Source organism: Pleurodeles waltl, chromosome 9 (assembly GCF_031143425.1).
Source record: "Pleurodeles waltl isolate 20211129_DDA chromosome 9, aPleWal1.hap1.20221129, whole genome shotgun sequence".
In the NCBI taxonomy this organism is placed as follows: domain Eukaryota; kingdom Metazoa; phylum Chordata; class Amphibia; order Caudata; family Salamandridae; genus Pleurodeles; species Pleurodeles waltl.
Window position 1 is genome coordinate 526274456 of NC_090448.1, and position 16751 is coordinate 526291206.

Genomic DNA, 16751 nt, shown 5'->3' on the forward strand with positions numbered 1-16751 from the left:
CCTGTGACTGTGCTTTGTGGAGCTATCCGGCAGTTGCTGCTTCTGCCAGAGTAAGAGGGCAAAGACTGGACTTTGTGTGCCTTCCATCTTGTGAAGATCTCTAAGGGCTTGATTTAGAGCTTGCCTCCTGTTGTTTGAAGTCTCAGGGACAGCAAAGACTTCTCTCTGCCAGCACCTGGAGCCTCTGTGAGACTCCTACTCTGCCAAGTGGTGCCCATCCAGTTCCTGGGACCCTGAAAGGAGAAGCTGGCAGCCCAAGAGTGAGAAATCCACACACAGACCATCGTGCGGGGAAAAGATCGACGCAACTCCGATCTGCAGCTGAAAAATTTACGTGCTGCTGGCTTCGCGGCTAAAAATGGACATTTGCTGCAACGCGACCGAAAGATCGACGCCCGGCGGCTGAAGAAACGACGTGCAGCATTGCTAACAGAGGCTGGGGAGATCGCAACACGTGCTGCATTGTTTTTGGATCATCATGTGGCTGGATTTCTGATGCAAACACCGCTGGGCGTGTAAAAATGACACAAGGCCTGCCCGGACCCGAGAGTGCTGACCGGATCGACGCATCGCTCTCCTGCAGAGGGAAGAAACGACACACGCAGACCCGACTAAAGAAACAACACAAAGTCTCGCTCGTCAGTGAAATTGACGCATTGCAAGCCCTTTTTGACGCACACTCGCCCGTGCTGAGTTATTTTTGACGCACCCAAGGTACATTTTCACGCTAACAGCGTTAGCGTTGTGTTTAAAACTACGTGAAGATTATTTCTGGTTTTTAATTGATAACTTGACTTGTGAATTGTGGATTTTTGTCATTTTGGTCTTGTTTTGTTTAGATAATTATTTTCTAATTTTCTAAACCTGTGTTGTGTCATTTTGTAGTGTTTTCATTAAGCTACTGTGTGTGTTGGTACAAATACTTTACACCCAGCACTCTGAAGTTAAGCCTACTGCTCGTGCCAAGCTACCAAGGGGGTAAGCAGGGGTTAGCTGAAGGTGGTTCTCTTTTACCCTGACTAGAATGAGGGTCCTTGTTTGGACAGGGGATAACCTGACTGCCAACCAAAGACCCCATTTCTAGCATGCATCATAGACTATCTTTATTATAATGGTTAGTCTTGGAGTAATGCTATTTATTGGTTGTTGGAAAAGAGGAAGATGTGTTATGTTTGGGTTGTTTCTCAACATTGCTCTTGCTCCATGCTCGTGCTCCTTAGTTTCTGCTTCCTTGGCAACCGAGAGATTCTATTCTAGACAGTGAACGGTTGTGGAGAAGTTAGCGGGGCAACAAGCTGAGCAGAAGTTGTGATTAAAAGTACTTCAGCCTACAATAAACCTTTTTGAAAACCTATGTGACAAGCTTACTTTACATACCATGTCTTTCCAGCACCAAGAGAAGGTCTTCCTTTGATGGTTTGCTTAAAAAGACGAGCAGAGTGAAAGGAAGTCTGTTTCTTGGTGAGCGGAGTTGCAGAATCCACAAGTACTTCCCTCTATGGCTCTGTAGGGGTAGGGCTTTTACAGAGGGTGTGTGCCAGTGGGTGCAGGCGCCGCCACAACTTATCAACACTTACGGAGAGGGTTGTGAGACTGTCTATCAAAATGTATCTTTCCAGATGCTTAAATCACCAATCCACTGTGCACATAAAACACCACAATATACACTAAACCATTTAATGCCAAGAATCATACCATCTGGTTAAAAGGATACTGTGAACCATTAAAGCGACACCATATTCTCAAATACCTCCAACCAATACTTTAAGGAGGGCAATGCACATATCAATCCTCCCAGACTGCGCTTATCCAAATTGGTCAGAAACTCCTGCTACACCTTCCAAACACCACCAAGAACTACAAGATGACCAGATATGTACATGAAAGCAACATAGTAACCACATACACTCATGAGTCAACTCAGATAACCAAAGGTAATCTGTGACAAAATCCTCCAGACCAAGGCATGGAGGTACTTTAACTCCGACAGTAAATACACTAAAGTGGTTCTATGTTAATCGGTGAAAGTTAAAATAAGTCTAGAGAAGCTACTGAAGTTTACTGCAATTAAATCAAGCTAAATAAAGGTAAAGTGTAGAACTTTAGTAAGCTTCCTTTGTGCAAGATACCTTATGAGACAAATTACTTTAATATGGATTTGCGTTTGAGCTGAACCATTTGTACTATGCAGAATGATGAAAGCAGTGATAAAGGTGTTATTATAAGTTGCAGTCTTGGTGACTGCAGTGTAACTCGTAAGGGATAGATGAAAATCGTGAGTTTTGGAGAGCGATTGACAACCAGAATTTTGGCAACAGTAAGTGTGTAAAAAGGAGAAACCGTGCTTTGCGGAAAGAAGTGAGTGACGTGGATATACCTGGGAGACATCAAATAGATTTGCAAATAAAATAGCATAAGCATGACTCAGCCGTGAGGGTATAGACTTCTTATGTATTTCACTTTAAGGATATTTGTATATCTTGTTAAAGTGTAGTATTGCTTTTTGAGTGATATATAGCAATTCGTTTTTTATCATTATTTTTGCTGAGGATAAGTGTAGTTGTATTTCTTAGAAATTAATGTTTTAGTTATGTGTTTTCGAATGAACTTGTGTTGTAACTAGCTCTGGAAGCGCAAGGATTGAATCTATGTGAAACGCTTTGAAAGTACTCATCTATGTGAATGAGTTTAATGTGAATGAGTTTCCACAACGCACAGGCTTCTGAAAACTGGCATGTCTAAAACACTGTAGATTGAAAGTGAAAAATACATACTAACACGCATAATTTAGACAAAGCATATCTATCAGAAATGGAAATGTTAGTAATTAGAAATAATATTCAGATTCATTAGAAGATTTTTATTTGGCTACACTTTTTTTTGGAAACCACTCCAGCACGCCTGAGTACAGTTATATCCCACAAGTGTATGTTTCCAATGTTTATATAGATTAAACAGAATTAGAAGAATGTGTTCTGAATGGGTCAATTTTATTGTAATTAATACGTTCCTATTTTATGTCACACAATTAAATTATGTGTTGCATTTGTGTCTGGAACAACAGGTTTCAGAGACTGCAATGTCGATAGAGTTAGCACGGCCAGTCTTGAGTACGCTTGCTTAGGGCGGGACAATTGCAAAAAAACAGCAAAATCCTTCGGCACACATCCATCTACAAAGACCTGTGATGAGACAGGCCATATTTTAGTTTTTAGCAATCACACATATAAAAAAAACCATTACCCATCAATGCCAGACGTCTCCACATAGCAGAGGCTGTTGGGCTCCGAGCTGTGCAGCAACAGCAAGTCTGCCTGTCAAAGGGTAGAAGGATTTGTTAACATCATTTCAGGCAAGTGCTAAAATAGGGCAATATGCTATGGAAATATGCATTATTGTTTTAGTAGCAGATGAAAAGGGAATGGATGATTTGGGGAAAACAGAATTGAAAAAGATCACCTCACACTCGACTGTAGAGCAATAAGAGAAGAAAGAGTTTGCCAGTATTAGAGTAGAAATACCATGCATCACTAATTTCCAAAGAGAAAGCTATGCTTTTGGGACAGCTTCCCGTTTGCGAATTGTGGCAGGAACTGTAAGTAGGAGCAGAAAGTGCTTCAGGGCACCACTGCAGGCTTCCCAGACGACATCTGTGGATGTTACACTTGAGCAATCACAGGCATCTACTGTCTCTTGAAGGCCTCAATCATGGTATATACAGCCAATCATAGTGGCCGCAAAATGTGTCCTGTTCCATTAATATTAATAAGGCAGACAATTCTGTGATTTTCATATACATAAACATATATGCAACTTACATATACATATTGCAACACCACTCATTATTATATAAGTCAGACCACAAACTTCAGGGCAGGTCACAAGCAATGATTGCTTTGCAACCAACCTGCCCAATCACACCATAAGCACTTGTGCCTACTAAGCAACTACAGTCAAGAAGCGCCAAAACGAGGCTCCTCTTTATGGAAAGTTCTCATTCATTCTGACCTTTGTGCAAACTCCACCACGCCAATTCCACTCCCAAATCTTAAAAGGTGCAATAAATTGTTCATAAAACTTCAGATTTTTCAAATCTTTGACTACATGAAGTAATGTGCCTCTGCAGAGTGAAATGTATTTTGAATTCTATATCAGGACCGGAGGCTCGGATTATGCTTTCTCTTTCTTTACTGAAATTTCACAGCAGCCAATTAAAACACAGTAAACAAAAAACATAATCTCCCAAGATGCTCTAGTGTATAAATCACATGCACCAATCACATACAGTGACCTTAGTCCATAAAAGCCATAACCTCAAACGTCATATCCTCTTTCTTTGCTGCTTCGCAGCAGATAAGTAACTTTTCACTTTATTCCATTATACATGCTATTTGTTTTATGATTTTATTGAAGTTAAATTGGTCAATTGAGGCAGGCGTCACGAGTCCGTGCGCCTTACAGATAATTTTTCACTTGTTTCGGCTTCCCGCCGAGTTAATTGCTTTTATTGATTTATTGACTTTCTGGTGGAGAGAAGTCGGAAGAGGGTTGCCAAGCGCGCACGCCCTTTACGAGCCGATCTCATTTCCTTTTGTCATTTCTGGGGATCGGCTCGTATTTGGACAACGCGCGAGGCATCGGAGCTTGCCTCGTGTCAAGTAATCACCTCCTCCCGGACGCCCAGTTGAGAGACAAACTCCTACTGGGTTGTAAAATTAAAAAATAGGCTTGGCCTAGAGTGAAATACCTTTTTTTGATACAGGCAACTTCCTCCACAACCAGAGATATATATATTATTTGATTGGTGTATATATATATATATATATATATATATATATATATATATATATATATATTTACATCTTGCCTGTGGATTTATGTATATATATATATATTTTATACTGTCTAAAGCGCCTGCTGGGGTTTTTTCACTCCCCCTTTATTATATTTACTGACTACTGGTCCTATATAGTATTATAATGGCTCAATGGAGCGACCAGGATGCAGGGTTCTACCCTGATGATACTGACAACCAACTGGAGGTAAATTTAGTCGAAGCACTAGACTCCAGGGTGCAACAGTCAGCTAATGATGCTCTTGCAAGAGCACTTGGCCCTTTTTCCGGGCAGTTGTTAGAATATGCCCAATCTCAGGGTTGGATGACTGGAGAACCCTCCCCCATCCCTGAAGACACTGATACGCCAGTACCTAAAAAAATCCAAGTCTAAATCTAAGAACGTCTCACAAGACACCCCTGTTGGAGAATTACATGCGGACATGTTTGACAAGTTGCGCAGGAAAAGAAGCGCAGAGCACAGTTATAGCTCTCATCGTAATTCCTCTTCCTCAGAAGATTCTGATGATCCAGATTCGGACGACATTACCGCTCCAGTCCTCAGTAAAAAATCAAAAAATGCCCCCACTACACCTCAAATTTTAGATTTTGACCCCTCAGAGATCATACACCCTAGATCTTCGAGTTGGCTGCCAACACCTGAGATAGCACTCTATGTACACGCAAACTTAAGGAAAAGTTTCGATAAGAAGGTACGTTCCAGACTCAAGGCGGAATGTCCCAGACCAGAATTAGATAATAATGTGGCGGAAACTCCCGAAATTGACCCCACAATAATTACCTTCCTGAAGAAATACGCGAAAGACCCCAAAAAGGGTCTAGACAGATCGTGGCGCCTCTGTCAAGACAAACTGCTAGATATGTCAGGCCCTTTGACAAAAATCTTAGATTTGGCTACCGCTTCCAAGGAATCGGGCACACCAGTGAACACTGACGTTCTTTTGGGATGGGCCCAGAGGGCAGTATGCCTTTTAGGCAACACAAACTGCGCTATTTTCACTGAACGCAGAAAATCCATACTTATGCGGATGGACCCTAAACTTGTAGACTTAGCTTCTTCTGAAGCGGGTACGGCAGCTGAAGGTCTCCTTTTTGGGTCATCCTTCATTAAAGAACTGGCAAAATTTTGCTCTACTTTTTCGACCTTGGATAAGGCTCAACTGTCCCTTAAAAAAGTTTTTAGAAGGGGCCTTTTTATCAGGGCTGGGCGTTATGGCGGACGAATGCCCGGCCGAGGTGGCTTTGTCAGTCCCCAAAATTACTATCCGAGGGGCAGAGGTAACTGGTCCGGAGATCAAGCAGACTCCACGTTCTATCCTTCACGGCCCCGGGGAGGAAGATCCGGGTTCCGCAGGGGATACCGTAGAGGTCAGCAAGGAGCTATCCAAGACGCCTCCTTTACCGGTAAGAATTATTCTCCATTCACAGGTTATTCTTGGGAAGAGTCAGACTGTTTGTACACAAGTGGAGAGAGATCTCAGGGGATCCTTGGGTTATTCAGACAGTGTCAAGCTTTCGCCTGGAGTTCCTCAACACTCCCTTTCAGCATACTCCTCCGGTAAACATGTGTTTTTCCCAATCAAGTCAGAATTTTATAGACCTAGAGGTACAAGCGCTGTTAGACAAAGGTGCGGTAATTTATTCAACCCCTCACCCAACCGGGTTCTGCAATCCTATTTTTGTGGTAGACAAAAAGGAGGTGGTCACCGGTTAGTATTAAATCTGAAAGATTTCAATTCTTGGATTGTATACAGACACTTCAAGATGGAAGGGATTCACATGTTTCTAGACATCCTTTTAGAGGGGGATTGGATGGTTCGCTTAGATCTAAAGGACGCATACCTCTCAATCCCGATTTTTGCCCCCCACAGGAAGTTTCTTCAATTCCAGTGGAAGGGTCATTGCCTAGAATTCACGGCTCTCCCGTTCGGCCTATCCTCGGCCCCTTGGTGTTTCACAAAACTCTTGAGACCAGTGGTGGAATGGCTGAGAACCAAGGGTGTTCGTCTTATCATATATCTGGACGACATCTTACTGATGGCGCAGGATTCATTGACATTACTGACGCATCTGAATTGGACAGTCACTCTATTACAGGAATTAGGTTTCCTTATCAATGCGCAGAAGTCATTGTTGAAACCCTCCCAAACGATAGAGTTTTTAGGTTTCAGGATAGATTCCATCCTCTCCCTATTGATACTTCCAGCTTCAAAAATTCGCAACATCAAGAGAGAGTTGAGAGCGGCATTACTCAGACCGACTATTTCTCTAAGGAACATTGCTCGATTGGTGGGACTATTAGCCTCATCCATTCAAGCAATATTTCCTGCCCCCCTGCATTACCGTGCTCTCCAGAGATTGAAGATCCAATATTTGAGACAGGGTCTGAATTACTCAGCCCAGGTTCCTCTGTCTTCAGAGGTCAAAGAAGAGATTCAGTGGTGGCTTCACCACATGGAAGCATGGAATGGCAGGGCCATATTCGGATCTCACCCAGAAGTTGTCATAGAATCGGACGCCAGCCAGTGGGGCTGGGAGCTCGTTGCGGCTCGATGGTGACAGGGGGTCGTTGGTCCTCAACAGAAAAAGATTTACACATAAATTGCTTGGAGCTCTTGGCGGGGTCTTTTGCAATAAAGAGTTTATCCCCGAGCAGGACAGACTGTTGCATTCTTCTGAGAATGGACAACATCTCGGCAGTACGTTATGTGAACAAACTGGGCGGAACGCGATCCAGAATTCTGGCAGAGATAGCCAAGGAATTTTGGCATTATTGTCTGAGTCACAGATTAGTGGTGATGGCAGAGTATCTCCCGGGCGAGCAGAACATAGTAGCAGACTGGAACTCCAGATATCTGACGGATCCCAGCGATTGGAAGCTGGATCCACTGATTTTTCAACTGATTGTCCAAGTATGGGGTTACTGCGAGATAGACCTTTTTTCGTCTCGCCTCAACACCCAGATTCCAAAAATTTTCAGTTGGAGGCCGGATCCTCAGGCCTTGGCGACGGATGCCTTTCTACAGAATTGGCACTCGTTCCGGTGTTATGCATTCCCTCCATTTCTCTTGATACCCAGAGTCCTGGCTCAAGTGAGGAGACAGAAGGCAGAGCTGATTCTTGTGACCCCATTGTGGAGGTCTCAGCCGGGGTTCCCTATTGCTCTTCAATTAGCATGTGCACAGCCATTGCTCATTCCTCCTCGTCTGGACCTCTTGCTCAGTCCGGAGGACCATCAACATCCCTTGATTGTCTCGGGGAATCTAACACTGATGGCTTGGAGGGTTTCAGGGCAAGATGGAAAGCCCCAGGAATTTCACAACAGGCTGAGGGTTTTATCAAGCAAGCATGGGCAAATAGTACCCACAAGAGATATGCTTCTGCATGACGTAGATGGTTTAGTTGGTGCAATGGAAGAAGTCTTAATCCCTTGGAGTCAGGTATTGATATGATTATTAATTTTTTGGCTGAGTTAGCCTCTTCAGGCCTGGCCTATAAAACAATTAATAATTTTAGATCGGCAATCTCTTCAGGTCATACACCTATTAATGGCAAGCAGGTAGGTGAGTATCCATTAGTTTGTAAACTGTTAAGGGGTATCAGGTTTTCGAACCCTCCTCAACCTAAATACTCTGTACTTTGGGACGTGAATATAGTGTTGAAATTCTTGGATTCTTGGCCCAGTAATAAATACTTGACCCAAAAACAACTTTCAGCTAAACTGACTATGTTACTATGCTTAGTCTCATGCAAGAGAGTCTGGATCTATCGGGTAGGCTTTATTCTCAGGAGGGGGGGAACCTTTACTATTTCCAGAAGAACTAAGAACAATTGCAGGTCAGTAACTTATCCTTCATTTCCAGACAATTCAAAATTATGTGTGGTACAGTGCCTTAAAGATTATGAAGTTACTACCGAAGAGTTTAGGCAAGACATGAATGGGCAAGTATTAATTGCCCTTCAGAAACCTTTTAAACCGGTTGCTTCTGCCACTCTTGCGAGATGGCTAAAATGGCTTATGAATGAAGCAGGCATTGATACTAGTCATTTCGGAGCTCATTCAGTAAGAGGAGCCCTGGCTTCTAAGTCATTTGCTTTAGGTTCTAGTTTAACTGACATTATGAAATCTGCAGACTGGTCGTCTGAATGTACTTTTCGTAAGTTTTACTTTAAACCTGTTTTAGATGTGGCCTCTGTTGTTATGGGTCAGCTTTGAACTAGCATAATCCGAGCCTCCGGTCCTGATATAGAATGAACATTTTTCTAGCTGACGCGTTAAGAATTTTCAATTCTATTAAGGACACGGAGGCGAGGATTATCCCACCCTTTCATGAATAATGGTAATATTACTGCATTTGAAACTTTATTCATTGGTACCCTCCCAGTTGTTATATTGGGTAATGAAATGTAAAAAAATTTAAGTGGTTTATTATACCATCTAGTTTGAAAATATTACCGGCTGGTATTTTATTATTTTTCCTAGGAACGGATCAAAAGAATTCCTGAAGTTCTTCCCATCCAGATGTCTACCTTTCAGGAAAGCCGGCTTGAAGTTCAGTCTGGTCTATTCTTCGTTGGATGTTTTCCTTCCAAGATGAGAGTTCATATCATCTAAGACTATGAGGTCGTGGGAAAGGAGTTACAGTTTCTGGTTGAAGCAAAGTAAGAGGATATGACGTTTGAGGTTATGGCTTTTATGGACTAAGGTCAGTGTATGTGATTGGTGCATGTGATTTATACACTAGAGCATCTTGGGAGATGATGTTTTTTGTTTACTGTGTTTTAATTGGCTGCTGTGAAATTTCAGTAAAGAAAGAGAAAGCATAATCCTCGCCTCCGTGTCCTTAATAGAATTGAAAATTCTTAACGCGTCAACTAGAACATTTTTCATTCTTGATGCATGATGCACAGGATGCACATGAATAAGTCTAAACATTGAGCTCTAATAATTTGCTTGGAAAAATAATTGAAATTCAAATATTTTTTTTTGTCAAAAAATGACAGAAAATCTTGTTGTTCAAATTCATGAATTATTGTTTCCTGAACGTTCCTGGCCCTCTCCTTTGTTATTTTTCATGCCTTTGAAGTGTAGGGGTGGGTCACGCGTCTCCAGCTGTCAGCATCTGTTTTTGATGCTGTTCTTTATTTGCCAAACAGGTCAGGTTTATGCACCAGAAAACTGGTAGTGAATTAACATTTGCTTTTTAAAGGTTATTTTTCTGTCTATTCTGTTTTTGCCAACGTTATTCAATATTTTCCACACCTGTGCTTCCACTACCCTTACTTCGACTTTGAAACGTGATTTTCAAAGGGCTCACCACTACTGGCAACTTTACTATTCCTACCCTACCATAAGCAACTTTGGTCTAATTCTCGACTGTATAACGGACAGTCCCCTTGAAACGTCCTTCATCCCTGACCAGCAGTGTGTTTTTTCTGTTTTTATCTTATGGATTATGATCTGCAAACACCGGTTATTACATTATTTTTGCATCACAATATCATTAATTACAGTCTTTCAGATGATCAGTCCTCTGGTATACTACTTTTGTTTTTGCCTCTCGCCAATGTGTGAGGCCTTTATTCACGACTTAATTCAGAGCTAAATAGATAAAAGAAAGCTAGACTATTGTTTTCGTCTGAAAAAGCACACATTTGCCAGAGTATTTCGTGGCACCTAAGGGAACGTCTTTGTGCCTGCATGTGCTAATTATGAAAGGACAGAATGCCAAGACTCACAATGAAGTTAACCAATGGCTGAAGTGGGATGACCCTTTGTACCACGCTGTATGCAGCAGTGGGCAGAAGCAAAATATGAATGACACAATAACGGAACAATAGACAGATGGCTGAAAGCTCCTATAAGTATGTATATATAAAATAAATTGTAAAATGTAAAAGTCTTGGCAGTGGCATAGCAAAATTTGACGGTCACCCCTGCAAAATACATGGAGAGGCCCACAACGCTGTGGACCAAGTCAGGAGCTCTCAGGCCAGGGCCTGCCTCCCGTGCATAGTGCCAGTCGGGGCCTCTGGAGCTCGGGTCACCCCACACTGAAGGGGCTCTGGGGGCTGTTGTTAAGCCACTGAGTCTTGGTTAACCCCACGCCTAAAAAGCTGGTTATAGTTTTATTGGCACACATGGCTCCTGCTTTATAAAGTTGAGTTCTATGTAATGTTTATCTTTGATTCATTCGTGGACCTTGCACATTACTAGATTTCTCAGTTGATGAAAACAAATGCAAACTATTTGGTTTTGCTTAAGGCATTACAAGTCAGACCATTGGGAAAAGTTACAGAGACTTGGGAAGGGACTCTATTCCTGCATCATTCTGCCATAGTGAATGACCTTTCCTTGCTTCTGCACCGACCATTTTTATGACTAAAAGCCTCACCTTAGAGGTGAAAGATGAGAAACTCCCAAATTTGACACTTACCGGAACAAGATCATCTTTCTTCAGGCACACAATATCTCCAACTTGGACGTGTTTCCATTTTTTTCGGCAGAAGCTTTAATGGAAATAGATAACGTCATTAGCTGACCAGGAGCTGCCTATGACACATGGATGTGTTATGCAGTGAGACACACGTTTGTCAGATTAACTTGTTGCCAGCACCAACAATCGTCTGGGATGCACAAAGAGAACGAACCATTTGAAATTTGTTGGTACATCAACGATCTTAAAATATATAATGAGCACTTGAGGGGGAGGGTAATGCCTCATGATAGTAGACCTTAAGGTTTCTTTGAACAATACGGGCTTGTGAAAGTGCCAGGACCTGGAGAATAATCTGTTTCTTATGAGATGTTATCTAAAAGGGAAGATTTGTCACAACTATAACTGATGTTGTATTTCGCTACTCAGCCTGTCTGTGTAATGATGCTTGACTGGAATGCTGTGTGGTTTATTGGTTGAGCATGTCATCTGGGAGCTGAGAAGAAAAGCCCTCCTTCCAGTTGGGGGTGCCCTATCTACACCATAATACTGTTTCCCTCCGAGCATAAATTAAATCTGTCATGCTAAAGAAGTGTCTAAATTTGGTTTGTTCTGCCTCATAAATACAACTGAACTTTCACTACAACAACACCAACAAGATTTTTAAGGGCTCTGACAACTGACAAAGGAGCTCACCTGCTAGAAAGGAAGGCTAAAACATAAACCACTGGATACTCTACTAATGTCCTTACACTCCTGAGAGCCTCAGACCAATTTCAGGGATGGAAGAAAGTGAATTGTAGAATGCTGACAATCAGGTTGAGATGCCTGTGTAGGGTGCAGTGTGACTCTGGTCAACAATAGTGTCAAATGTGACAGAGAGACTACAGCGTTAAACTTTTTTGTCCTTAGCTGTACTGTGTGTATCATTAGGGTGCCCATAGTAGTTCCTCTTCTCTCATTCTTTTACAATGATTTAGCAAATTCCAGTGATCTGAATCAATTTTCTGATATCTTTCAAGTGATGCTGTACAGATCCGTGCTGTGATTTGAGGAACTTGTTTTGAGTTGCCAGAATAGATGAAGTTCTGCTGAAGGGTTGGTATTCCTAATCTTGTCTAGATAAAGTGTCAGTCTTCACATGTTTATTGCCTGTTCTGTAGCTGACTTCAGAGTCAAAACTGGAAAAAAACAAGGACCACTTGGCACATGAGGGTTCATTCATTGCATTGACTTAAGTTATTCTACATTTTTGTGATCTGTCCTGTTGGTAATTATGTGATGGGCCCCTTCAGAATAATGCATCCAGTGATTCAAAGCTTTCTTTATTACCAATAGCTCTGTATCATATATTGTGTAGTTAGCTTGAGATGATGTCCGCGTTCCAGAATAGTAAGCCACTGGTTGAATTTCATTTGCTGCCAGATCTTTCTGGGATAGGATAGCTCCAATAGAGAAGGATGCCACCTCTATCTCAACAATGATGGGAAGAGTACAGTCTGGATTCCTAGGTGCTCTGATGCTTTTGTGAAGGTTTCATATGATTCTTCTTGTTCTGTACTGCAGTGAAAGGAAACCCCTTAATGCGTTTGCCGAGAAATGGGACATACCATCTCTGAAATGTCTTGAATAAACTGTCTACAGAAATTGGAAAATCCTAAGAACCTTTGGATATCCTTGAAAGCTCTCCATATAGGATACTACAGTACAGCTTTCACTTTGTCCTTGTCCATATGTATTCTTTGTTGTGAAATCTAGATCCCATGGAATACTACCTCTGGTACTTCAAATAAACATTTATCTATCTTGGCAAAGAGTGGATGCTCCCTGAAGTGTCTTACTACATCTTTCACATGTTTGTGATAGTCTTCCAAAGACCCAGAAAATAATAACATTAAGGTTGATAATGATATATGTTTCCCATGAATCTCAGGAGATATTATTCACAAAAAGTTGCAAGGCTGTTTGTTCATTGCATAACCAAAAGGGCATCACCAAATATTCAAAGTGTTCGCACATGGTGTTCAACGCAGTTTTCTTCTATTCACCTCCTTGTTGAATAAGTACCAAGTTGAATGCTCCTCAAATATCAATCTTTGAAAAGATCTTTTCTGACTTGATCTGATTTAAGAGGTATGATTTTAAAGATAAAAGATACCTTTTTTGGATAGCTCCTGCATTGAGTTATCTGTAATGCATACAAGGTGGCAATTTGTTTTGCAGTTTTATGCAGCGCAAACTCAATCCAAAGGTTTTGGAGGGCTTTATATAAGTACCAGTTATTGGATATATTCTCCCATGTGGAATCTTGGCTTTAAGAATAAAGCCTATGGAACAGTCATAGTGACAATGAAGTGGCAATTGATCAGCTCATTTTTGACTGAAAAAATCTTGAAAACCATTCTACTCGTCTGGTATATGTGTTTGATGCACTTTCTCCTGTACCACAAAGCACCTTAAGGGAAGAACCTTTTTCCAATTCCTTCACCGGAAAGCAGTGTTAATTGCAAGTTTGTGACCAGATGGTAACATTTTGTTCTTTCCATTCTATAGAGGGGTTGTCTCTTCTCAATCAAAGTGTGCCTAACACAACATCTAAATTAGGTGTCTCAGTGAACCTAATTTGAATGGGATCGAACTGTAAAGTATTGAAGGTCACTCCCAATTGGAGTTACTCAACATACTTATTCAGAAATCAATGATTTGCCATCAATCACTACAATAGGTTCTGAAACTTCTTTGTGTTGTTTAGGTAAGCTATGTATTTCATGAAATCTTAGATACATGAAGCACCTAGAAGCTCCACAATCATTGAGAGCTAATGTAGTAAGGGATCCACTCTTAGTTAGACTCAGTAACAGAAGTTGAAAATGCTCTCTGCCACACTCTCTTGTATTGGGGGAGCATCTTGGAATCAGAAAAGGACTCAAGAGGTTCGCACTTCACAGGCGAGTCCTTGAGTTTCCCTTTGTAAAACAGCCTGGGTTTTAAGAGTAAAGCTTCAGCCTTCTTTCTTTCTACATTCTCACACTTCTGTGGCTCGTGTCTTATGAAAAATTTCCAGTTGCATTGCTGTTGCCTTATAACCAGAGTTCTCCTTATGTGTCTCCATAGGTAAGGAAATCATCACTTTTGCAGAAATCTGTTGTCTTTCTTGTGGCCTTTTGTTTGCTGGGCATCATTCTGTAGCATGAGATATGAAAGCATAGTAGCAGTGGAGGGTTGATTCACAACTGAAGAAAGGGTCTCTTTTAGTTCTTCCCAGAGACATTGAGAGAAAGTCGCTGCTGCTGACTCATCTGTCCAAGCTGCTTCCGCCATGAGCTGCTGGAACCTGCTGTGTGATACCAGGACTTCCTTTTCTTGTCAGAGGGAAAAAAATGCTGCCTATGCAGAGGCTCTAGTTTTTCTTTTCCCAGAGATAGCAGTAAACAGCTGCACACATGTCACTAAATTCAATAGATTAAAAATTAAAGGAGTCGCCAATAATAACTTGTTGTTGCTAAGATATGACATAAATGTAATCTTAGCTTTATCAGTTACACATTGCTCTAGCAGGGTAAAAAGAACACAGATGAAGCAAGGAGCCACAACACCTGCTGTTGCCAGACAATGTAGCTCCTTGTAAGGTCAAGCATAAATACTCAATCTGCCACTGTTGACCTGGAAGTGTACTTGCATATGCTGGTCCTCTAGTGGCTCGGGCTACAACTGTGACTCTGGGAAATGTAGTTTTATTTGTCAAACTGTGTAACTAATATTGGCCTCTGCGTCATCTCTTCAATGTTTGCCTTCTCTTGTGCCTCCCACTGTCTTGTGACCTGACACCATGGCTTTCTACTGTGGGTTTTCTCCAGGGGGTCTTAATGGGGTGCTGCAGAGTGTGGGTTTTGTGTGGCTGTACTTCCTGGCCTTATGTGTGGCTATTCCATCTGGCTCTGTACTGGCTGCCCCAATGCGTGTCCTCCTACACCCACCCTGACTTAAAGACAGGTACCTCAACCTGTAGTGCCTCTTTTGAGTTGTTTGTCTCTGACCTTACTATTACCGTCTCCATTGTTGGACAGGATGACAACCTAGCATATATGTCAGGTAGAATCACTATGTCACCATCTTTGGGGACTAGTCAAATTCATTCTTCACTCTTTGTGTCCAGAGAAGTGATCTGAAGCTGCAGGGATGTTGTAGACGTCCCTGCACACTTGCTGTGTTGTGATTTCTCTCTACAGACTGTCCTGTGATCAACTCTGTGTGAGTTTTCCTTCCCACCTCTGTGACATCCATGAATCTGGACTGTCCTAAGTAGCAGCTGCAACTCACGGTGTTCCTCATGGCTGCTCTCGTTATCTATAAGGTGTCTGGCGGCAAAGAAGAGTCTTAAAACCTCAATTAGATTTTATGCTGCAGTCTTTTTGTGAACTCCTAATAATGTCTACTCAAGAAGAGAAAGACTTCACCTGGTCTGTTCATGCTCTGCAAGTCAAATACATATCTCTAGCTGCCCCTCCTTTGGGCCATGTCGGAACCCCTGAAGGACGTGACAAAAAAGCACTAGCCTGCTAGCCATACCCCAATAATTTTAGTTTTTATTAATGCACCTTTGAAGGGTTTTGTCGAAAGGATGGTGAACAGCTTAGTAGCTGTGGTGATTGTTACATAGGTTGGCAGTTGTATGCTTGGAGAGTGTGCCATAAGTACACATCATTTAGACGTGGAATGTTATAATTGCAGTTTTAGTGTACTGTGCAATGCTATCTTGTTGGTTAAAAGTGCACAGTGCGCTACACGTTGTTAAGTGAAGTATGGAAGTGTACAAATGGTGGAAATACTTCTATTATGTCTTTAAAAGGAAAAGGGATGTGTTACCTCTGTGTGGTCCTTACAAAAGCAAGTGGATGTGTTATATCTATGCTGTGCATTCTATGATTTTTCTCAACCTGCCTTAGTGATGTTGCATGACTGAAATGTTGACAGTGGTTAGGGTGGAATACTGGTGCCAAGGCTTCCAATGGCAATTAAAATAGAGTGCAATTACAAAAACAAGAGAATGAAGCTATGCCTACCTGCAGTTGCTTTTCATAGTTATAAACACGTTCTTAACTCTGTATAACCTATGTTGCCTGCCTTGCAAAACTTGCTGGAGTTAACACATTCTTTGCAATAACTGTTTCACTTCCAACCTCTGTTTGGCTTATGCATGTTACAAAACCTCTTTCATCTTAAACAATGGAAGCAGCATTAAGCATATTCTTTAAAAAAAAAAATATTTTTATTGGTTTTATGTTTCAGGCATAAAATACAAACTGTTTAATTATCGGCACCAGGATCTCTGTTACATTGTCCAATATTGAAACCATTTAACAACCACAAACCCCACCCCTAATACACGCATCGGAACGCTATAGATCCTATAGTATCTTTTCTTACTGCAGTTGCCGGGATTTTGTCTTGTGCTAGCT

General features: G+C 41.6%; 1 protein-coding gene across 1 annotated transcript in view; it reads right to left on the reverse strand.

Moving 5' to 3' along the window:
- The window catches only part of LOC138259698 (phospholipid-transporting ATPase IK-like), a 592788-nt gene that overhangs the window by 525072 nt on the left and 50965 nt on the right, over window positions 1-16751 (reverse strand). Inside the window, 2 exon segments of the mRNA XM_069207591.1 lie at window positions 3244-3314; window positions 11293-11365. Coding sequence (XP_069063692.1) covers window positions 3244-3314; window positions 11293-11365 — 144 coding nt within the window.